At 42.2% G+C, this 25,294-nt stretch overlaps 1 protein-coding gene across 14 annotated transcripts in view; it reads right to left on the reverse strand.

Annotated features, from left to right (window-relative positions):
• The window catches only part of VRK2 (VRK serine/threonine kinase 2), a 112,534-nt gene that overhangs the window by 67,530 nt on the left and 19,710 nt on the right, over positions 1-25,294 (reverse strand). For 13 of the 14 annotated variants that reach the window (XR_008891552.1, XR_008891551.1, XM_056567709.1 and 10 more), the window contains 4 exons: positions 21,659-21,743; positions 16,856-16,967; positions 10,938-11,030; positions 2,563-2,695 (listed from right to left, as the gene is read on the reverse strand). Coding sequence is in view for 12 of the 14 variants with exons in the window: in XM_056567709.1 (XP_056423684.1) it covers positions 2,563-2,695; positions 10,938-11,030; positions 16,856-16,967; positions 21,659-21,743 (423 nt within the window). In the remaining 2 variants the exon portion in view is untranslated. The remainder of the gene's footprint in view (positions 1-2,562; positions 2,696-10,937; positions 11,031-16,855; positions 16,968-21,658; positions 21,744-25,294) is intronic. The other variant, XM_056567710.1, reaches the window with a different exon arrangement.

Consider the following 25,294-nt stretch of genomic DNA (forward strand, 5'->3'; position numbering starts at 1 on the left):
ATGGCGTTTTCATTATATACATATGTAGCAGAGCTAATTTTGTTGTCTGTTTCTTTCTAGCCCCATGATAACTCAATAAATTACATCAAATCAACAGATTTAGATAGAAAGTGCATAATGATAAACTTGACTCTGCTGTATTAAAAATCTCTGTTACACATCTCTATGATCTACTCAGAAGAATACTGCAAATATCAACATGCGATACACATGCTACTAGTTCTTGAAGTGCAGTTCATATGGCGACTGTCTACCTATCAGGCTGGGTTCACATCACGTTTTTTCCAATACGGGACCGCATATGGCTGGGGGGAGCTAAAACTGGTCGCTCCCGTATCCCTGCCCGTATGTAATGTGTTTCAATGAGCCGACCGGAGTGAACCGGTCTTCTCATTTTTGCCTGTATGCGGTTTTCTACCGTACCTAAAACCGCGGTTGACTACCGGCTCATTGAAATACATTACATACGGGCAGCATACGGCAGGGATACGGGAGCGCCCGGTTTTAGCTCCCCCCAGCTGTATGCAGTCCCGTATTGGGAAAATGTGAACCCAGCCTTAGACATTCTGCCCATGCTCCACAACACATATTGGCAGTGCAATCCATAAAGGGCTGCAATCGATGAGATCTAGTAGAGGACCTGACATAAGAGGAGAGAGCTGCTGCGGCCCAGGTGCCCAGTGGTCCCCTGGCCACACTTTTCTGACACTGTGTGATGCCAGAAAAACTGAAAAAATCCATCAAATGATATAAAAAGGTATAGAAACCATGATGGCAGGACTGGATCTGTCTATTATGGTCACTATCAGTTTGACAGACCGCACTGGCTTACACTATGCTCATAGTTTGGAGCCTCCATTGGTAGTTCCTTCAGATTTGCTAGGAAGATTAGTGCATTATGCAGCTGGATTGTTTACATCAAAATGGACAGACACACGGCAGTTGCTGACTTTAGTTTGCATAAATTAGTTCAGCTTTCAGGTGCTCCGGTGGGCTGGAGTCTCCTAATTTATGCAGGCTAAAGTCAGCAACCGCCGAGCCGAGAAGTTCGTGACAAATCAAATTACTGTAACTTCGCTCATCTCTATCCATCATATCACAACATGGTCCATCAGATGGATCCAGGTGCACATATTATTTTCTTTAGGGCTTACAAAGGAGCAATGAACGTGCAATATATAAGGAGACCATTGCCTTCACTTTGTGTTGTTTTGCAAATATGTGAATGTGTATTTTAAGATTTATCTACTGTACAAAGGCAAAAACATTCACAAAATACTAAAGTATACCAAGTAGATTTTCCTAGTTAGGCCCAAGAGTCTTTTGTTGTATGGATATAATATGTAAGAGCCATCTAAATGATCAAAATACATGCTAAGAGCCAAATTGTAAAGTGTGTAAAACAAACACACAATAAAGAATGCCCCTTGTGCAGAGTCATTCAGTATAGGTGAGTGATATGTGGATTACCAATCATCAGGTATGATACATAGAAAATGATGGGTAGATTATCCACAGCTGCAGCTGCTCCCAATGCTTAAAGCATGAGTAATAAGCAAACTCCTCTCAACCAAGGAATCAAACTTGTCACCATCAGATGAATAACAATATGCTTATTACTGTGAAATCCACGTTACACGTTTCTAGGTGGGTCTTCATTTGGTACCTGATTATGAGGTACAACTGGCCCAGAAACGCATTGTACAGTTTGAATAAGAATTAACATATTAGAAGAGATTTATCGAAACCTGTGTAGAGGAAAAGTTGACCAGTCAACCATAGCAACCAATCAAATTGCTTCTTTAATTTTTAACAATGCCTCTAAAAATGAAAGTAGCAATCTGATTGGTTGGTATTGGCAACTGGACAACTTTTCTCTCCACCGGTTTTGATAAAGCTCCCCCATTATTTTTCATCGGATCATGACCTTTTGGATGCTGGATGCTCAAGAGGAGTTTAGAGAGCTACTGTTTATTAAACTTTAAAGAATCACCATCCTTTAAAAAACACTTTTGACATGTCACAGAGAAAGTGTGGGTACCATGATCACTAGAACGATTTGGCAGAAAAGTTCAGCTTAGTGCTTCTCTCCTGATCTCTCCCCTCCCTTCAGGAAACCGGCTCCTCCTGCAGTGACAAGAGAAGCATTAATCTGAGTGCTTCACCCTTCTAGTGACCGGGGGGGGGGGTCTAAACATCCAGACCCCAAAACTTTTTCCATGTCTCAGTGACGCGGCAAAAGTTTTTTTTTTTTTTTTTTTTAAATGACAATGACACTAAAAAAAAAGTATAGCAAATAACTGTATGAACAGGAATTTAATGTGAAACTATTTAAAAGCTTATTGTTGCCAGATTTGTACTTCCCCATTCACTTCACCTTGTGTGCAAACAGGTATAAAGCACTGCGGTTACGTCCAGCTAAATCATGATAATATACAGTGTAAACTGCAGAATAAGTTATGCATGGAAGAATGCTACTGTAAAAGATCCCTGTTCACTTTACACATTATATATTCTTTTAATTAACTACTCATACAGTAATAATAATAAAAAGGAACATACCAACCCCCTTGTGAGCATCTCTGCTGGTAAACTCAATTGTCCCATTGTGGCATTTTCTTGGGTCTTCTTTATATTCTTTGTGTTTCCCATTGGGCCAGTATCTGTAAGAAAGTCCATAATCTGCAAGATAAACCTGGAAGACGAGAAGAGATAAATGAATAATGCTTTTGTCCTCTGAAAGTATAACCTTTATAATTAAGCCTTAAGAAACTTACAGGTTAAGGACAAGCTTTGATCTACATTTTATTAAGCCAAATGGTGCCTCAAGATAAAATATGCACATGTGGGGGCTATAACAGTTACCCTTCCACTTTAAATCCTTCCCATCATAGTCATATCTTGTTTCTGAATTTAGCCATTTTTCAGTTTTTTCTCTTTTTTTATCTCCCAAGTTTTCATCTCTCCAGGTGGGTATCTACACATCATAAACTGCAATGTGTCTTTTATGTGTCCTCTCGGTTTATATCTTAGAAGCTCTCGCATTTCACTAAGACACTTTATCCGATTAGAACATTCCGTTTAATTGTATAAAAGGTTTGTAAAGTTTGTCATTTTCTACCCACAAAGCCATGGTTGTACGGTGTGAGAGGTAGTAAAATAATAATAGAAAGCCAAACATAACCCATAAATTAGAATTTAATAGATTTGTTTCCAAAGGGTATTTTTGCATTTAAAGCCATGTTTTAACTTTCTTTTTATCAGTATAAAAAAAAGGCTAAAAACTACACAATCTTCTTTTCACATAAAGTTCAACCCTTAAAGGGGTACTCCGCTGGAAAACCTCTTATCGCGATCTCCGCTGCGGCACTTCAGTCATCCAATGCACGGAGCGAACTCTGCTCCGTGTCAGATGACTGGCCACTACAGTCGCCACGCCCCCTACATTCATGTCTATGGGAGGAGGCGTGACAGCTACTGCACAGACATGAATGGAGGGGGCGTGGCATGACATCGAGGTCACAGAAGCTCCAAGCTTCAGTGTTCTGGATGCCAACACTGCTGGCCCAGAGATCGTGGGGTCCCTAGCGGCGGAACCCCCGTGATCAGACATCTTTTCCCCTATGGATAGGGGAGAAGATTTTTTTCTAGCAGAGTACCCCTTTAAGCTTAAGTTTTTTTTTTCCAGCTAGACAGTCCCTTTATAAGAGCTCTTTTAGGGTAAATAGTCCCCGCAGAGGGGGATCCACTTGTCACAGCCACGACCGGTGGAAAACTTTTTTTTTTATCAACTGGTGCCCAAAAGTTAAACAGATTTGTAAATTACTTCTATTTAAAAATCTTAATCCTTCCAGTACTTATCAGCTGCTGTATGCTCCACAGGAAGTTCTTTTCTTTTTGAATTTATTTTCTGTCTGACCACAGTGCTCTCTGCTAACACCTCTGTCCATTTTAGGAACTGTCCAGAAAAGGAGCAAATCCCCATAGCAAACATCTCCTGCTCTTAACAGTTCCTGACATGGACAGAGGTGTCAGCAGAGAGCACTGTGTTCATACAGAAAAAACTATACAATTTCCTCTGAAGCATACAGCAGCTGATAAGTACTAGAAGGATTAAGATTTTTAAATAGAAATATTTTTTTACTTTCTGCCACTAATTCACTTGAAAAAAAAGGTTTTCCACCAGAGAACCCCTTTAAACTTCCCCTGCAGGGGTGCTGCAGGTAAACACTTCCTGCAAGGCTTCCCCACAGATTACAGTTAATTACTTGGGGTCCCAGGTAGGATACACTTTATGTACTCCTTATCAAGGGACCCATCTAACAAGCAGGGACTGACCAAAGTGGAAACCTTCTTGTTGGATGTCGCTGAGGAAAACCAGCAGCATAAGCGCTTATTAAAAGCAGGTTGTCCGGCAGGATTTATTTTATAAGTTTTTGCAGCATTAAACTGGAGAACAAAAAGCCATAGGAGTCATTTAGAAAGAATAAAAGACAGTTTTATTGATATGCACTAAAATAAGGCACACACGTATAGAGGAAGACATCAATTTTGTATAAATTGGTGTCTGTGTCTATATAGGTTGTACCATTAATATATTGCATATAATACCTCCCCATTGCCACCAAATTTGCAGAGTATCCGGTTTTGCCGCTTTTTTTGATGCATTGTCTTCCTCTATACGTGTGTGCCTGATTTTAGTGCATATCAATAAAACTGTATTTTATTCTTTCTAAATGACTCCTATGGCTTTTTGCTTTTTGTTCTCCAGTTAAATGCTGCAAAAACTTATAAAATAAATCCTGTCGGACAACCTGCTTTTAATAAGCGCTTATGCTGCTGGTTTTCCTCAGTGACATCCAACTATATACAGTAGAGAGTACAATATATAAAGTGCAGAATGCAAGCTACCGTATATACTCGAGTATAAGCTGACCCGAATATAAGCCGAGGCCCCTAATTTCACCCCAAAAACCCAGGGAAAAAAAAAAAAAAAAAAAAAAAAAAAAAAAAAAAAAAGTTATTGACTCGACTATAAGCCTAGGGTGGGAAATACATCATCCCCCCTGTCATCATCCAGACCCCCATCATTAACACCCTGTCATCATCCCCCCTTCATCATCACCGCCTGTCATCATCCCCCCCTTCATCATTACCCTGTCATCATCCCCCCCTTCATCATCACTGCCGGTCATCATCCCCCCCTTCATCATCACTGCCGGTCATCATCCCCCTGTCATCATCCCACCCCCCCCTTCCTCATCACCATCTGCCATCATCCCCCCCCCTTCCCCTTCATCATCACCACCTCTCAATGTCTGAACAGTGGTCTTCAACCTGCGGACCTCCAGATGTTTCAAAACTACGACTCCCAGCATGCCCGGACAGCCATTGGCTGTCCGAGCATGCTGGGAGTTGTAGTTTTGAAACATCTGGAGGTCCGCAGATTGAAGACCACTGAGGGCGGAGAGTTCACTCGAGTATAAGCCGAGGGGGGTGTTTGCAGCACGAAAAATCGTGCTGAAAAACTCGGCTTATACTCGAGTATATACAATAATAAGGTGCTGTGAACAAACATGTATATGCTACATGTCAAGAGTAAAGTGCATAGTATAGCAAACAAGTATATCATACCCACAAAGGACACGAGGGTCGCAAGGTAATTGCAGGGACCGGGATGCAGCCACTCCAACGCGCGTTTTGGCACGCTGACCTTCGTCTGGGAGTGTCTGTGTCTATATATGTTGTACAATTAATATATTGCATATAATACACCCCCCCCCCCCCCCCATTGCCGCCGGACTTGCAGGGTATCCGGTTTTGCCGCTTTTTTTGATGCATTGTTTGCCTCTATATGGGTGTTCCCGATTTTAGTGCATATCAATAAAACTGTCTTTTATTCTTTCTAAATGACTCCTATGGATTTTTGTTAATTTGGGAGTCATATCTGTAATAGGGGCTATCTACTATAAGGGAGGGTGTTACAATGGCTATCTATTGTTTCTTACCACACACCTACTTTCTCCCTCTTTTTTGGTCTATTTATATGCAGCATTAAACTGGTAAAAAACATTGCTCATTTGTCCAGTCCCCGCCACTACCATAAAAATCGCTCACCCTGCTAATAACCACTTACTGATTCCGTCCTTGTGTGTTGAGACAGGAGTAGGAAGAGGAGATCAGTAGGGATCTGGCGAATATTGAATATAATATTGAATATCGAAACAGCAGTGGCAGATTTGGGTAGGGTTTTTTTTTTTGTTTTTGAATAATAAGAATAACCCCAGACACGGAGTAAAGGAGTTATCTCAGGCTGTTTTTGCAATACAGTTTTTGAAAAAAATAAAATAAAAATGGATTCCTCAAAACGTGACTAAACTGTATCAAAACATGTGTACGGTTTGAAAAATTATGTCCGGTTGCATCAGTTTTTTAAGAAAAAAAAATGTATACATTTTTTCACTTCATTATGAATACAGTTTCACTTGTTTGATTAAAAGTCCAAAAAGAAAAAAAAAAAAACTGTGCAAAGTCAAAAACCGTATGGTGAAAACCAGATGGGACTGTACGCACATACGGTTCTGTACAGTTCCCATTGACTCCCATGTTAAAAAAAAACAAAAAAAAAAAACGTATACGTTTCAACAAGGTAGGCTACGGTTTTGGGTACAGGAAAAAAAACTGACAAAACCTTACAGGATGCAAAAGAGAGGATGCAAAAGAGTCAATGGATACAATTTTCAATACGGTTCCGTATTGAAAATGTATACGAGAACTGTATTTCAAAAAAGTGGTGTGAACCCAGCCTTAGAGAGATAAAAAAAAAAAAAATACATCCTGCTGGGGGGTAAAAAAAAATAATAATAATAATTAATAAAAAAAAAACACTATACTGACCTACGGTATCTTCTGCTTTCTTAGCCCAGAAATGTCACTCTGGTGCTTCCAGTGAGTCTATTTACTTCCCTGGCTGATTCACGGTCCCTGTTCTTGTAATGAAAGTCTGACGCCATTGCAGCCCGTCACTGGTCTCAGCAGTAGGGTTCAGAATGTTATCAGGAGTCCATGTCATCTAGTGAAGTAAACAGAGGCAACAGGAAGCACTGGAGTGACCTTGCTGGACTGCATAAGGAAAAGAGAGGTGAGTATAGTGTATTTTGTTATTTTTACGTCTTAGCAGGTTGTAGTTTTTTTTCCCTGTTTCACCTCAGAAAACCTTTTATTTTTTTATTTTAGCGGTTGACAGGGATATAGTATTTATATATTTTCCAATTTTAAACACCTTTAGGGCAGAGTTTCCCCAACCATAGCGCCTCCAGCTGTTGCAAAACTACAACTCCCAGCATGCCCGGACAGCCAAAGGCTGTCCGGGCATGCTGGGAGTTGTAGTTTTGCAACAGCTGGAGGCACCCTGGTTGGGAAACTCTGCCCTAATGTTTTTTTTTGTTAAACAATATGGAAATCTGCCTTTAAAAGAAAAACATTTTAGAAGTGTAATGCAATCTCTGTTTCTAATGCATATGTACGTCTATAAACATCCGTGTGGACTCCGTACACCGCTGCAGACTGTGTCAGAATTCTTGTAATCTTTCTATAAAAAGATAATATAAATTTGCTGTGCTCAATGGGGTAAAAAAAAAAAAAAATGCATCAGTGTTTATGAGGTTAATCAGTGTTTACCACATACAATGTCTTTAGATTAGTCCATAGAAAATGCCTACCTGTGTTTATATAAAAAAAAAAAAACACTATTTACTACTGGGTGTGCTGCTGACTGCACAATAGACAAAATGTGAAAAGGAGTCAAAAACGATAAAGCCAATAAAAAAAAGCCAATGTTTTCATTCCAATTCAAATCTCCATAGCAGCTGCATATTCAAAGCAGCTCATTTTATTTGCTAAAATATGTTAAAACATGTTAAAATAGCAGTGCATGGTTTTCCTGCTTGAAAATAAATCATCCCCCATTGTAAGCAAACCAATAGCATTATACTCTGCAACATGTTTTATGAGAGTCATATTTGTTAATCTATGCTAATCTGCATAACACTTTCAACCACTGAAAGAATCCAGGGAATGAAGCTAGCGCCTGGAAACTTGGGAAATAGCACTTCAGCTAAAAATAGACTTGTGTATCGCACCAAATAAAGCCCAGGAACGGATAAAACACAGAAAATGAGTGAGTCAGCCTTAAATTTAGGAGCTGCAGAAATACCTAATGCCACTTAAATATGTCAGAGCATTTTTTTTTTTTAGCCGAACAATTTCTCATGCAAAGCTGAATGTCAGTCATCTGGTTTACACCATTATTAACACAATCTTATAATCAAAGAGTTCATAAAGGAAAAACATAAGAAATGATAAAGCAAGGAACAGCTGGTAAACACGTAGAGTGGGGCAAAAAAAAGTATTTCGTCAGCCACCAACGGTGCAAGTTCTCCCACTTAAAAAGATGAGAGAGGCCTGTAATTCTCATCATAGGTATACCTCAACTACGAGAGACAGAATGAGAAAAAAAAATATCTATAAAATCACATTGTCTGATTTTTAAAATAATTAATTTGCAAACTATGGTGGAAAATAAGTATTTGGTCACCTACAAACCAACAACAAAAAATGGGGTCTCAAATACTGGGGGAGCAGATCCTGCCCTTGTAGTCCGTTGCTAGGGGCGATCCCCAGCATAAAAATGCATACAATGGAGGATGCCTGCAGCGGACTACAAGTGCCACAATAGAATCCTACACCAGATAAACGGTGTGGATGTGTAACAATTAGAATAATACAATACAGGAATATGGGTGCACTACTGTGGTAGATGTATACAATGACATTGGCTATCCCTCAACACTGATGTTAAAATTGATACATTCGCCAGTATATCCTTATATGAAGAACATACCAGAGCCCGCACACCAACGCCAAGGTTTCTCAAATGGCACGGGACCTAACGTTAAACCTACCTGTGCGTGATAAGCAAAACAGGGGCCTGTGGGCAATTACGGCAGTATTAGGCCGACTCATAGCCTTCTCCCAGGTACCCTCCAGCGTGGCAAAGCACACATACAATGGGAGGAGGGAGACAGGCTGCAAGCCCCACCTAAGTTGGCTAATACAGGTGCATGGCCTCACAGGTGCGTGGGCTCTGGTATGTCCTTCATATAAGGATATACTGACGAATGTCACCCAGTGGTGTCAGAATGATCTCAAGAACGGTGAGCAAAAATCCCAGAACCACAAGGCGGGACCTAGTGAATGACCTGTAGAGAGCTGGAACCAAAGTAACAAAGGCTATCATCAGTAACACACTACGATGCCAGGACTCAAATCCTACCTGTGCCAGACGTGTCCCCTGCTTAAGCCAGTACATGTCCGGGCCTGTCTGACATTTGCTAGAGAGCATTTGGATGATCCAGTAGAGGATTGGGAGGAAGTCATGTGGTCAGATGAAACCAAAGTAGAACTTTTTGGTAAAAACTCAACTCATCGTGTTTGGAGAAGAAAGAATGCCGAGTTGCATCCAAAGAACATCATACCTGCTGCGAAGCGGGGGTGGAAACATCATGCTTTGGGGCTGTTTTTCTGCTAAGGGACCAGGACGACTGATCCGTGTAAAGGAAAGATTGAATGGGCCATGTATTGTGAGATTCTGAGAGAAAACCTCCTTCCATCAGCAAGGGCATTGAAGATGAAACGTGGCTGGCTCTTTCAGCATGACAAAGATCCCAAACACACTGCTTGGGCAACGAAGGAGTGGCTTTGTAAGAAGAATTTCAAGGTCCTGGAGTGGCCTAGCCAGTCTCCAGATCTCAACCCCATAGAAAACCTTTGGAGGGAGTTGAAAGTCTGTGTTGCCCAGCGACAGCCCCAAAACATCACTGCTCTAGAGGAGATCTACATGGAGGAATGGGCAAAAATACCAGCAACAGTGTGTGAAAACCTTGTGAAGACTTACAGAAAACAATTGACCTCTGTCACTGCCAACAAAGGATATATAACAAAGTATTGAGATGAACTTTTGTTATTGACCAAATACTTATTTTCCACCATAATTTGCAAATAAATTCTTTAAAAATGTATGTCTCTCATAGTTGAGGTATACCTATGATGAAAATTACAGGACTCATTTTTTTAAGTGAGAGAACTTGCACAAATGTGGCTGACTAAATACTTTTTTGCCCCACTGAACATGTATGACTGCACCCCTTTAAGTTTACTGTGTGCCATTTGGGATAGGGACATTTCATATGCAGCTCTGTCGGCCAGTCCATTGGAACAATAAAACATAGTGCATGCATTATTTTTTTTCTCCGCTAAACTACAGTAAAATACCGGATCCCAGAAGAACCCCATACAAGTCAGACCCGGTGGTGTCAGTTGTGCTCAGACTCATTTTGGGGTGGTTCTGGGTGCAAAAAAAAAAATTTAAAAGCCGAACCGACCCACAATGGGACAGAACACAACGGCAATGTTAACAATGCCTAATTGAATAGCCTTTTTGTACAGCATAAATAAAAAGCCCAGAAAGGGGTATTCCAGGAAAAACTAGGAGGGATTTACTCTGAACAGTTCCAGACATGGACAGAGGTGGCAGCAGAAAGCATTGTGTCACATTGGAAAACTGCACAACTTCCTCCAGGACATACAGCAGCTGATAAGTACTGGATAACTCCATCAATTATATACTACTGGATAACCCCTTTATAGAAGCCCAAAGCAACAGAGCATCAACATAAGACTGGGGTTTATAAGCAGGGGCAAGTGGCTAGCAGGCGCAGTGGTAAGATGTCTAATACGTCACCGAGCATGAACAAAGGCTCTCAAAGTAGTCACTCAGTATGCAGTCCACATTGTGTTGATGTGCCAATATAACTAGATATCTCCCCCAATATTGCTTCCAAACAATAGCTACAAAGTACAAACTAAACACTGGTTACCTTGTTGGTATTTGAAGTGTGAAGTAGAATATTTCCTGCTTTAATATCACCATGTACATATTCATGTTCATGTATGTATTCTAATACATCCAGCTGTAATGCAAGTAACAAACAGAAAAAAATATTGTCAAAAATAAAAATGAGATAAGTACCATATTATTGCAGTCTCAAGGTATTTGTACATGTGTCTCTGTTGAATTCATTACAAACATTTAACTATTTATAACCTGTTATTGTTACGTCCACCAAGCAGTCCCCAAAAATGACAATACTGTAAAAGCATTTTACCTTTTAGGATCCCCCTCTGCAGGTCCCAAAAACCATTTGACATCCCAGATTTCTAAGAACAGATGCACATGGCAGCAGAACGACAGCCCAGGGAGAGGTCTCATGTATGCATTGTGGCACAGGCGCAGCGAGTGTGCCGAGTTAGGAATTGGCTTTACTCCCTCACAGCACCTGTGCAGTAAAACGCATGTACGATGAATGCACAAGGCAGTGTTTCCCAACCAGGGTGCCTCCAGCTGGTACAAAACTACAACTCCCAGCATGCCAGAGTGCCTCCAGCTGTTGCAAAACTACAACTCCCAGCATGCCCGGACAGCCTTTGGCTGTCCTGGCATGCTGGGAGTTGTAGTTTTGCAACAGCTGGAGAAACCCGGGCATGCTGGGAGCTGTAGTTTTGCAACAGCTGGAGGCACCCTGGTTGGGAAACCCCACTGGCACAAGGTTTTAGCTGGGCTCAGCACCGTAAGCAGAGCTTAACCTGTCCATCATGGTGCCGGAATGTGGGGATTTTTTTGAACAGAGGCATTGCAGGCCTAGGGCATGCCTCTCTATGCCCAACTATATAGCATTGCATAAAAATGCATTTTTCTACATAATAAAGACACAGAGACAGCATAACACTATCATTAGGTCATATGCTATTTGGGTGAGGACAGATTTGCTTTAAAGGACCTTTTAAATCGGCGTAGCTAACAGCCATTGTTTATTAATCAGATAATTGCTGGGCGGAGACAAATTTGCGAGCTAAGTGCCTCACTATTTCATAGTTTCACATTTGCATCTATTACACCATAGCTGTATAGCTCTCCATGTTTTAACTGCATATTCATGTTGCACCTATATCCTTGTGCTGGCAGTGTGCTGCTGCATTCTTCTGTTGCTGTATATCTAGCCTAGTAGCGTGCACCTGTAGGCCAGGTCCATATAATAGTTTGGTATCAACTAAAGTGCTGGCTGACTTATTCTTTGTCTGTATTGCACATACGGGGGAGTGGCTACCTCCATGTTGGCCTTGCACCCCACCCACCTCTATCAGGTGTGTATATAAGGTGGCTTGGATGTTCCAGACCCTGCCATGCTTACTGAACTGTTCACACAGAGGCATATTCACAGTGTAGGGTCCGTCCCAGGAGGCTACCTTATCGCGGTGGGACGGTCCAAGCTATTTGACCGCCGGCGGAGACAAATTTGCGAGCTAAGTGCCTCACTATTTCATAGTTTCACATTTGCATCTATTACACCATAGCTGTATAGCTCTCCATGTTTTAACTACATATTCATGTTGCACCTATATCCTTGTGCTGGCAGTGTGCTGCTGCATTCTTCTGTTGCTATATATATATATATATATATATATATATATATATATATACATACACATACATATAGATAGACATTTTTCAGAAGCACAGCTCCTTGGGTAAATGGTGGAAATTAACAGTCCCACAAACTTTGGTGTAATTAGCAGACACTTTCCCATTCACTTGCTTTTAAAATTATCAACATAAACATGTTTAAAAAATGTAATCTAAAAAACAGCCACTAGGCGTCTCTGTTCTGTTCCCTGCCACATATAATACAGTGAGTTTGGTCTCCTCCCGGCCTGGCAGGAGTCCATACTGAGGAAGTGTTTCTCTGCACTGAGCTTGATTGACAGCTGCACAGAAAGTGAAAGCTCCACAGATTCTCACAGAAAGCTGCACAGCCTGAAACCTGCAGGAGAGCCTCATTGATACCAACACAGACTGAAAGATGCACAGAGCCTGAGGTCTTCTATTCATCCCAGCACTGCAACCACGTGAGAGCGAAAGTGGTCCCCCAGCAGGCTTCAGTGATGTCATGCCTGCTGGGAAACGCCCACTTTCTACTGCTGGGAAATTGCACTATGGGAGCAAGAAGAAAGGTAAGATACACAGCTTTTTAACTCCTTGGGGACGGAGCCTATTATAACCTTAAGGACGGGAGCATTTTATGCAATTCTGACCACTGTCACTTCAAGCATTAATAACTCTGGAATGCTTTTACTTTTCATTCTGATTCCGAGATTGTTTTTTCGTGACATATTCTACTTTATGTTAGTGGTAAATTTTTGTCGATACTTGCATCATTTCGACATTTTTCTAACTTTGAAGCTCTCTGCTTGTAAGGAAAACAGACATTCCAAATAAATTATATACTGATTCACAAATACAATGGCCGACATTTATCAATGAGTTTACACCTTTTTTTCTCTGTACAAAAGGCGCTATTTTGGCGCACTGTGTGTTATTTTGCGCCTTTTGGTGGTAGAATATTTTAGTCATTCCAGATGTTTTGGAGTAGCAGTACACGCTTTTCAATTCAGCGTATGCCGAGGACTGAAATTTATGAACTGCGCCTTTTTGTAAAAAGGCGCAAAAAAGGCGCAAAGCCACTGAAAAGTGTCTAAAACGACACCATCCCAGACCTGGCGTAGCTTTTTGGTGTATGTGAAGAGAGAAATTTCAGAAAATGTGACCTGCACAAAATGTATCAAATGCTCTGTGACCATTTAATACATTTGGTGCTCCTACACATCACCAGCACACAAAAAAGGTGTAGAAAATGCTTCACTTACACTACAATGATAAATGAGGGCAAATATGTCTATTTTATGTGTGAATCATAAAGTTGAGATGTTTTTACTTTTGGAAGACATTAGAGGGCTTCGAAGTTCAGAAGCAATCTACCAATTCTTCACAAAATTTTAAAAATTGGAATTTTTCAGGGACCAGTTCAGTTTTGAAGTGGATTTGAAGGGCCTTCATATTAGAAATACCCCATAAATGACCCCATTATAAAAACTGCACCCCTCAAAGTATTCAAAATGACAGTCAGTAAGTTTGTTAACCCTTTAGGTGTTTCACAGGAATAGCAGCAAAGTGAAGGAGAAAATTCAAAATCTTCATTTTTTACACTCGCATGTTCTTGTAGACCCAGTTTTTGAAATTTTACAAGGGGTAATAGGAGAAAAAGCCCACCAAAATTTGTAACCCAATTTCTCTCGAGTAAGGAAATACCTCATATGTGTATGTCTAGTGTTCGGTGGGCGCAGTAGAGGGTTCAGAAGGGAAGGAGCTACAATGGGATTTTGGAGAGTGAATTTTGCTGAAATGGTTTTTGGGGGCATGTCACATTTAGGAAGCCCCTATGGTGCCAGAACAGCAGAAAAAAACCCACATGGCATACTATTTTGGAAACTACACCCCTTAAGGCACGTAACAAGGGGTCCGCTGAGCCTTTACACCCCATAGATGATTGACAACTTTTCGTTAAATTCGGATGTGTAAATAAAAAAAAAAATTTTTCACTAAAGTGCAGTTTTTTCCCCAAATTTACCATTTCTACAAAGGGTAATGGGAGTAAAATCCCCCCAAAATTTGTAACGTAATTTCTCCCGAGTACGGAGATACCCCATATGTGGCCCTAAACTGTTGCCTTGAAATACGACAGGGTTCTGAAGTGAGAGAGCGCCATGTGCATTTGAGGCCTAAATTAGGAATTTGCAATAGGGGTGGACCCGGTTACAAGGATGGGGCTTGTCTCCAACAAAACCCTACAGCAGTGTTTCCCAAACAGGGTACCTCCAGCTGTTGCAAGACTCCCAGCCTGCCAGGACAGTCTATGGCTGTCCGGCAACACTGGGAGTTGCGGTTTTGCAACAGCTGGAGGCGCCGTTTAGGAAACACTGCCGTATGAGACGTTTTTCATTTTTATTGGGGGGGGGGCGACGTGTAAGGGGGTGTAAGTGTAGTGTTTTACTTTTTATTATTTGTTAGTGTAGTGTAGTGTTTTTAGGGTACATTCACACAGGCAGGGGTTCACAGTAAGTTTCCTTGAAGGAAACCCACTGTAAACCCGCCCATGTGAATGTACCCTGTACATTCAGCTGTGGCAAAATGACAACTCCCAGAATGCACTGACAGACCGTTCATGCTGGGAGTTGTAGTTTTACAACAGCTGTAGGCACACTGGTAGGGAACCACTGAGTTAGAAAACAGACTCTAGCTCAGTGATTCAAACCCATGTGCCTCCAGCTGTTGCAAGACTACAACTCCCAGCATGTACGGTCTGTCAGTGCACTCCGGGAGTTGTAGTTTTTCAACAGCTGGAGGCACACGGGTGGAAATCACCCGTTAGGAAACAGACTCTAGCTCAATATCTGCAATATCTGGCCCTTCAGATGTTGCAGAACTAAAACTCCCAGCATGCCTGGACAGTCTGGGCATGCTAGGAGTTGTAGTTATGAAACAACTGGGGAAGACCAGTTTGGAGACCGCTAAGTAGTGGCCTCCAAACTGTAACCCTCCAGATGTTGCAAAACTACAACTCCAAGCATGCTGGGAGTTGTAGTTCTGCAACATCTGAAGGGCCAGATATTGCAGAACTACATGCCCAGCATCCCTCACTGTCTGGCCATGCTGGGAATTGTAGTTTTGCAACATCTGGAGGGCTACAGTTTGGAGACCACCATATAGTGGTCTCCCAACTGTGCCACTTCAGATGTTGCAAAACTACAACTCCCAGCATGCCCAGACAGTCAGTGCATGCTGAAAGTTGTAGTTTTGCAACATCTGGAGGACCACAGTTTAGAGACCACCACACAGTGGTCTCCAAACTGTGACCCTCCAGATGTTGCAAAACTACAACTCCCAGCATGCCCAGACAGCCTTTGGCTGTCTGGGAATGCTGGGAGTTGTAGTTTTGCAGCTTTTAGAAGGCCACAGTGAAGATCACTTATCGCGATCTTCACTGCAGCCTTCTCCGCCGCACTTTCTGGACGCCGCTCCTCTTGCTGCAGCCGCTGGTTCCTGATGCCACCTCCGCCGCCTCAGAAGGTCCGGGTAAGCCGGACCATGCTCCCTCCTCGCCGCCCGTGTTCCCCCCGCTCTGCACCGACTTCGATCGGTGGGCAGAGCGGGGGGAAATGAACTCTAACCCCCCGCCCCCTCCTGCCATTGGTGGTCAGCCTGACCGATCGATGGCAGGGGATAGGAGGGGGTGGCAACACTACCACCTCGCTCCTATCCTTTAGGCTGGTTGGAGCTGCTCCGATCATGCTTATTTTCCGGGAGATCGGGTCACCAGTAACCCGATTTGCCCGGATAGCGGCAAATCGCAGGTATGAATTGATCTGCGATTTTCTGCGATCGCCGACATATGGGGGGGGGGACCCCCCTAGGCATTGCCACGGGATGCCTGCTGATAGATATCAGCAGTCATCCCGTTCCGATCACCGCCCGGCGAGCTGCGGTGATCGGAAATACGGAGGGCGTATGGATACGCCCTCCGTCCTTAAGTGACGGGATGCGAGGGCGTATGCATACGCCCTTCGTCCCCAAGGAGTTAAAGCTCTGGAATTTTTTTTAAGGGTTGGAGGGGTGTTTGGAGTAGTTAGGGAACATAGCCTGAGTTAGTTTAGAAAAGTTTATTTGGGGACAGGGACTTTTTAAATTGTCCAGCCATATCCAGCTGCCTCATCCCAAAATCATGCTGTGAATGCACCCTAACATTGTTCTGAGAGCCTGCAGGGATCCCAGTTTATCGACCCTCAATTATGAATAATGCTAACTATATGGTGCCATTCAGACATTGATATATTCTTTACTTACCATACGTATGCCAATTTGCATTACTGTCTTGGCAGGCAACCTGCCACTGTTGTCTTTCAGTAACTTTTGCAGATCCGCACCAAGTCGATCTACCACCATGAATCTGTAACTGCTAATAGCGATAAAAAAATATAAATAGAACTTTATTGGAAAATGTAAATAACCCAACAAATACAACAATAGCATGCTATGATATAGATAACCAAGAAAACATTTTAGAATTCCAGCATGTCACTCAGCTCTCATATTTACTCCTTTCTCATAGTGGCAGATGGCCATAAAGAGACCACAAAAAGAAATGTAAGAGCTAAAATCTCAAGGGAACCTTCCCAGTTTTACGCTGGACACGGTATCATCATCAGCTGAATACAGGATTATTTTTATACAGCCTTTATGATCAGCATTTACCTCAGTGATCAAGAGAATGCGGAAACAAGTACAACGTGCACAGAAAATCAAAGCACAGGAGAGAACACTGATACTGTGCTGTAGTGCCTTCATGTTGCATCAACAGTCACAGATAAACTACTTTTTGGTTCAGTTTAACCCTTTAATATCGTTTAGAAGAATCTCTCTCTCTCTCATTGATTTCTTCACAAATTAAAGTCTAACCCGAAATCTTGTTGAACTTCTTTCCAGACTGTAGCGCCCTTAGTAATCAGCATACTGCTGCGGGTTCAGCTACTGACACCTCCAGCTGAAATTGCTGAATTATTTCCTGCAGAAGCTGCCAAATCTATGAGTTTACATGTAACAAATTACTAAACCAAGCCCTCCAGAGGTTCTGCTCATTCTAATGGTTCTTAATTCTGGCTAAGATGGACCCCTAATAGAGTGTATGAATGGGGTGGTGAAGTCTGAACAATCCCTTCAATTTGCCAAAAGGACATTTAAAGAGTAGCTCCCACCATCCTTTTTTTCTGTCCCTGCCTATTGCCTATATATCCCTAACCCCCTCCCTGCCTTTACATTTTTTTTTTACTATCTTAGAAATGGCTTTTTGTCTACCTGGTAGTGTGCTCACTTACCAGGCAGACTTCCCCAGCAGGCGCGACATCACTGATGCCTGCTGGGGGCCGACTTTCGCCCTTAACTCATCTATACACCCTCAGCTTATCTATACAGGCCATGATTGTTTTCTTAACAGTGTACCTCCAGCTGTTTCACAACTACAACTCCCAGCTTGCCCTGACATGTATTGGCTGTCAGGGCATGCTGGGAGTTGTACTGGTGAAACCACTGGAGGCACCCTGTGTTGAAAACAATCTATCTTTGTTACGGCTTACGTCCAAAGGAAAGATCAGAAACAGGATTTAGCTGCAACCTATAGTGTTTTAGAAAGGTATGTTTTGAGAACCATGTATCTGCCCTACAGGTTTGATCCAAAGAGGCTTCAGCCTTCTTGGCCCTAGAAGAAGCCACTCGTCTGGTAGAGTTAGCTGAAAAAAAGGAAGGTGGATCCTGAAATCTAGGATTAGGCTTTCACGAAAGGAATCAGAAGTATGACCCTGAGTGGGAAACCCTCTTTTCCTATCAGAAGCCTTTTCTAGTACTTCGTTTAAGATGGGACCAAAAAGGCAATCTCCAAATGCAAGGGATGGAACAAAGTTTGCCTTTTGAAGCCACATCACCCTTCCACTGTCTAAGCCATGTGGCCCTCCTAGAAGAATTGGATAAAGCGGCTGCTCTGACACCCAATCTTACAGAATCTACTGAGGAGTCTGCCAAAATATTTACCGCCTTGGAAGTCACAGGTAAAGACTTCAAGATTTATTCTCTAGGGTTAGGTGGATTGCTTTGAGGAGCTGGTCAGTATCATCTGGAGAAAAGAAATTTGGATTTAAATTCTTCTTGCTCTTCATCAGAGGGGGAATATAGAGTAAGATTCTCCTCTTTTACACTAGGGGGATTAGAAACTGCAGGGGTGACCTCAGGAAGCTGAATCCCGCACATTTCTGATAACCCCCATTCCTTTAAGGGATGAATCTATCTGTTCCGGAATCATTACTCTTAGATTGTTAGCAATTGCAGAGGACTCTTGAGCCACGATAATTTCAATACAGGCTGCACAGATAGATTTTTTTATAGGCAGGATCAAGATTCCTACATTCTGCACAATATTACGGTATTTAGAAGAAGACTACCCTACAAAACAAAACAATAGCCTGGCTTAGCTAGCAGAATATAGAATGAAATTGAAATGATCACACCCAGAAGTAGATCCACACCTCCGTAGCCGGGCTGGAACTACTCTTCTTGGAGCGTCCACCTCTATCTGCCGAATGTTCCGACATGCTGGAGGAAGTTTTCAGCAAAAAACACTGCAGGGCAACCAGGAATGGTCTGCTCAGCTGCTGCCTGGTACTGCTGCTGCGAGGCTGCTGGATACTGTTGTACTACTGGATACTGCTGCGGCCTGGCTGTCTGCTTTCCACGGGGTTCCGGTGGCTAGGAAACACCTACAGGGGATCCAAAATGAAGAGATCCTGCGCCCTTTTGAATGGAGCTGGAAGTAATGCTACACTGCCGGACTGGCATCACATCCGCCAGCATTCTTGTGCAAACAACACTCCAGCCCCAGAGACGGGAGAGCCGGCAGAAGCCAAGCTACTCCTCAGCCCCCAACTCCTAACGCCAGTGAAACCTGGGGTAAAAGGATGGAGATGCAGGGCTATTGGGACCCCACCGGACCCCCCCCCACAGGACGGCTTACGGCTGCTGTCCAGAGGAGACTTCTGACAGACAGGGAGCCCCACTACTGGAGAACCTGCAGCCCCTTGGAGAGGTATATCTTAGACAGCTCCCAGGCCTCCTACCGGAGGACAGGAAACCTGAACTGAGGTGTGGAGAGGCGTGTCCCTTTTTATCTTCCCAGGTTTCCTGTCCTGCGCTGGAAGGTCCTCTCCAGGGGTGCTGTCATGAGCGCTTAGGTAAACAATGATAAAAGGTGTAAAACAATGTGTAAAATATACCAATAAAAAGGCACATTGGGTTGAATAGTAATGTAGCAATCTTTGCAGATGATACTAAACTCTGTAGAGTGGTTAACACACTAGAGGACAGTGCACTGTTACAAATGGATTTGGATAGGTTGGAGGTTTGGGCTGGGAAGTGGCAGGTTCAACACTGATAAATGTAAGGTAATACACATGTGAGGAAAATTCCGGGCTGGGATTATATATTAAGTGGGAGCACACCTGGGACAACTGATGTGGAAAAGGACTTGGGAGTCTTAGTTAATAGTAAATTTAGCTGTAGTCACCAGTGTCTGGCAGCTGCTGCCAAGGCAAATAAAATCATGGGGTGCATCAATAGGGGCATAGATGCCCACGACGAGGACATAATTCTACCACTGTACAAATCACTAGTTAGACCACACATAGAATACTGTGTGCAGTGCTAGTCACCATACAAGAAAGATATAGTGGAGCTGGAGAGGGTTCAAAGACGGGCAACCAAAGTAATATGGGGAATGGGAGGACTACAGTACCCAGAAAGATTATCAGAATTAGGGTTATTTAGTTAAAAAAAAAAAAAGAAGGCTTAGATGAGACCTAATAACTATGTATAAATATATCAGGGGGCTGTACGTACAGAGATCTCTCCAATGATCTATTTATACCCAGGACTGTATCTATAACAAGGTGGCATCCTCTACGTTTAGAGGAAAGAAGGTTTCTACACCAGCACAGACGGGGATTCTGTACTGTAAGAGCAGTGAAACTGGAATTCTCTGCCTGAGGAAGTGGCCATGGTGAACTCTGTAAAAGAATTTAAAAGGGGCCTGGATGCATTTTTGGAGAACAACAACATTACAGGTTATGGATTCTAGATCTACTGTATATGGACAGAAGGTTGATCCAGGGATTTATTCTGATGCCATATTTGGAGTCAGGAAGGAATTTTTACCTCTAGTAAGAGTTTTATTTTTGCCTTCCTCTGGATCAACTCAGTAGGGACTCATTAGGGTTATAGGTTGAACTTGATGGACTCTGGTCTTTTTTCAACCTTATGAACTATGTTAGCTAATACAGTCTGGCACTGTCAGAACTGACTGGACAATGTAACAGTATGTAGGTACATTGGGGGAGATTATCAAAACCTGTGTACAGGAAAAGTAGAGCAAATGCCCACAGCTATCAATCAGATCACATTTTTTTTTCAGAAGCCTTTCAAAAAAAAACGCTCAACTTTTTCTCTGCTCAAGTTTTGATAAATTCTTCCCACTATCCACTGACAAGCAGAATGGTAAAAATCTAGTTTTCTATTTAGTCCTAACATAGATGTGGCACAATACAGAATTATCAGAAAAGTCTGGATTGTTTTTTCATGTTCAACAATGACGTGTCAGGGGTAGTGCCTGAGAGGTGCCATGCTGATCCCTCAATAAACCTGGTCAGGTTAGAGCTGTTAACATGCATCCACCCCAACCTTTCTCCCCAAGAGGAAATGTAACAGGGACATAAGTTATAAAACTAATACCATATGGAAGATTTATAGGGCTACTGGTATTATTGTAAATTGATGACAAGTTGCCACCAGGGGTCAGAAAGGAATTTTTCTACTTCGATAGCAAATTTGGACTCTCACAAATCCACAAAAGATAGCTTTAAAGATGGCTAATAACCCTCTAAATGTAAGTAGAAAAAGGTTGAACTTGTTGGACTGACGCGACACCACTGCACTATGTGAACCAGGCCTAAGCAGCACTTGCTGCTTCATGTGAAACCCATTAGTTTTCATATTATATGGACTGACCCCCCCCCCCGTGAATATTACTAATCACAAAATTAACATTCTCACCTTGAATTATAATTTGCTTCTCCAGTTCCCCAGTATCTAGGAATCCCTATGTAGTCCAGGTTGTGCCTATGTATCCATTTGTTAACTGTGAAAAGAAGCATTATAAAATAAAGACGACAGCACTTTATTTGCATCCCTGCTATACCCGAGACAGTCAGACATGTTGGATAACAGTGATATAAAGTTTAGAGGCTTTATTCTTTGTCATAATGTTTGGATTGAGACATTATTACAATTTACGTTTCATCTAGGGCTGGGAAACTAACCAAAACACTAGTGCAATAAACCAACGTTATCGTGAGGTTGTCGGTTATTTGGGTTTGGTTATTATGTCCCGATGCACAGATTGCAGGTTCTGGTAGGACTATCCCCTGCTCATCCTTTATCCCAGATCTGCTGCAGGATGTCCTTACCCTGTCCTGGCATTAAATACTATGGAGAACACTGAGTGAAGGGTATTTAGGGACTTTATGGAGCACCATTCAGGCTGCACAGTCAGGCACAACAACGTTGGTGTGACGATGTCATCATGCCTGCTGAGTTAATTGGAAGAAGGTCTGAGAGCTTCATGGAAGCAGGACTAGGTAAGTATTCATTTTGCTCTCATTTCCATGGCACAACTTCTTAGTGGGTCATTATACTGTGTGGAACACACAAGAGGACATACTGCTGTGTGTGTGGAGGTACAATGCAAGTATAATAGTATAATACAGTAGGAGAACTATAGAGGCATTATACTGAGTGTGTGTGTGTGTGGGGGTGGGGGGGCATTAAACTGTGTGGGGGTACTATAGAGGTATACTAATATACCCCAGTAGAGGTATATTACTGTGAAGGGGAGCATAATGTTGTGTATAGGGGCAATATAGGGGCATTATTCTGTTTGTGGTGGCGCATAAGCGGGCATTATACTGTGTAGGGGCACTATGGAGGTATACTACTGTATGGGGCACATTATACTGGGGGGGGGGGCATATATGTGTGTGTGTGTGCAGGAACTAAGGGTGCATAATAGGGCTGGGCAAATAATGAGAAATAGCCATAACCAAAAATTCTGTGGCATGGCATGTAAATAGGAGGTGTGGTATGCAAATAGGAAGTCCGATATGTAAAAAAAAGGGGTCGGCTAAGATAATCATTCATTGGTCGTTAAGGTAAAATTTTCATTTAATCGTGATACTGATCAAGGTCATTAGGTTTATAGATAAGCAATTTCTCTGAGTATCTCACTCAGAAGATTTAGACAGCAGAAGTTTTATGGGGATATTATGGGGCATTTATCCCAATGGGATGGTTTCCAGATGGGATTCCCCCTGACAGGACAGTTTTTTTTTTTTTTTTTTAAGAGCCGAGGCAAGTGCTCTCTATCACCCAAAGTGCAAGAAAAAGTGCAAACGTGTCACACTAAAAAAACTTGCACAAAGGATGCAGTCTATCGCAAGCCCTTCTCCGATAGGAGAGAGGCCCCCCAACAAACCTACCCTTCACCTCCGGGCCAAAAGGCACCTGCAAGGATCCAGGTTCGATGCCCCTTTTCGCCAAAGCTACTAAGGGGATGAAAATGCTCCTCAGCCGAGGAGCCGTATACTGGTGGCATCTTGACCAAAGCCAAGATGCCCAGGGATTGCAGGGAGGTGAGGAACCTAATGGCCACACACACCTCCCCTAGACCGCCAGGAGGGACACCCAGAAGGGCTACCGCATCCTGCCAATCCTGTGTACAAAACAACCGGTAAAAGTGGCACAGTGACAAAACACAAAAAATAAATAAGTGGATAAGTGCAAATATACTGCCCGGTCATCCAGCCGCATCTATAAAATTTCCCGGATCCTAGCCAGAAGGCCGGGATACCAAGGGGGAGTGCCAAAGGTGAAGAGTAATGGTGCAGTGCTTTCACTCAGTGAGTTATAACACCCAGTGAGTTCCGGCACCTCAGGGTCACCACTACCCGAGGCACAGAAGTACCTCGGCTCTACACCCCTCTACCTCATGGCGAGACCCGGAGGAAGCAGGTCACATCAGGGCAGCTGTCGAGCTGATTCCTCAGAACCAGCCCCGGAACGCCCGGTACACCTGCCTCCTACCATGCAGCACCCATCACCACTAGCTCAATACCGGCGCTTCGGGTCACCGGCATAAACTGATAAGAACAGATACTAGACTTGCTCTTAGCCAAAAGGCCCTGTCAGGACAGTTACTCTGGGGTAAGGCACCTAGGGATATAGTAAGGATGCTTTTGAGGGATTTAATACGGATAGAACACGTCTCAGTTCTCTTCCAATTGACTCACTGCCAGGATTGCTATATATCCACTTTAAAACTTTGATGGACTGCCAATAAGGATACATTGCCAGGATCTGGTAAAAATATTTTTCAGTCCTGAATGACCAAGCCTTTGCACCCATAATACCTATTTGTAACCTTCTCATGGTGGATTTCATTCCTCCTTTTAAACATTTCTATTAAAAGGTTTCATGTTACTAGTGATTTCACCCCCTTAGGTTATTTCTTTGGATTATTAATCAGTGCTGCTCTTCCTCTATTTTTTTATATTGTATTTCCTCAATTTTGTATATGTTCTGCTATTTCCAAATTGAGAAATGCATCTTATGTAAACACAGTAGACCTGGAAGCCAGCTTTAAAAGACATGTAGTGTTTCCTGCTACATCAACAGAAAAATAACAAAAAAAAGCCAATAACAAAAAAAAGTTTCTAGACACTAACAGGCCCCCTTCTGAGAAGGGAGCCTGTGTCATTTCAGAGAAATCATAAGTGTAACTTCAGTCAAGAACGGGGCTGTGAGTTATCTGGGCAGTCTACCCCCAATTGACAGATCTCTGCCTACAAAAAAAGGATGTTTAGCTCACTCAAACCAACCGTCCCGAGGTTAACTGGGTTGGTCTAAATCCCAAAAGACCTAGTACTGTACAAAATGCATACATAATATAGATTATATATAAAAACCAGTCCTCAAGGGACAGTGAAACATAGAAAAGGTGGAGAAAGTGGAGAAAAGAAAAAAATGAAAAAAGGAGTTAAAGAGAGAATAGAATAAAATAAAATAAGAATAAAAATAGGAATAAAAATAATTAAAAAAAAATTATTTTATTTTTATTCCTATTTTTATTTATATTCTTATTTTATTTTATTCTATTCTCTCTTTTCCTCCTTTTTAATTTTTTTCTTGTCTCTACTTTCTCCACCTTTTCTATGTTTCACTGTCCCTTGAGGACTGGTTTTTATATATAATCTATATTATATATGCATTTTGTACAGATATCTGCCTATGATGACTGTGCCACCATGATGACTTGAAGCCTCGTGCTTGGCTAAAGTTACAAATTTAAAGGGGTTATCCAGGAAAAAAAAAACTTTTTTATAATTTGTAAATTACTTCTATTAACCCCTTAAGGACTCAGCCCATTTTGGCCTTAAGGACTCAGACAATTTAATTTTTACGTTTTAATTTTTTCCTCCTCGCCTTCTAAAAATCATAACTTTTATATTTTCATCCACAGACTAGTATGAGGGCTTGTTTTTTGCGCAACCAGTTGTCCTTTGTAATGACATAACTCATTATATCATAAAATGTATGGCGCAACCAAAAAACCCTATTTTTGTGGGGAAATTAAAA

This window comes from Hyla sarda, chromosome 3 (assembly GCF_029499605.1).
Source record: "Hyla sarda isolate aHylSar1 chromosome 3, aHylSar1.hap1, whole genome shotgun sequence".
Taxonomy (NCBI): Eukaryota; Metazoa; Chordata; class Amphibia; order Anura; family Hylidae; genus Hyla; species Hyla sarda.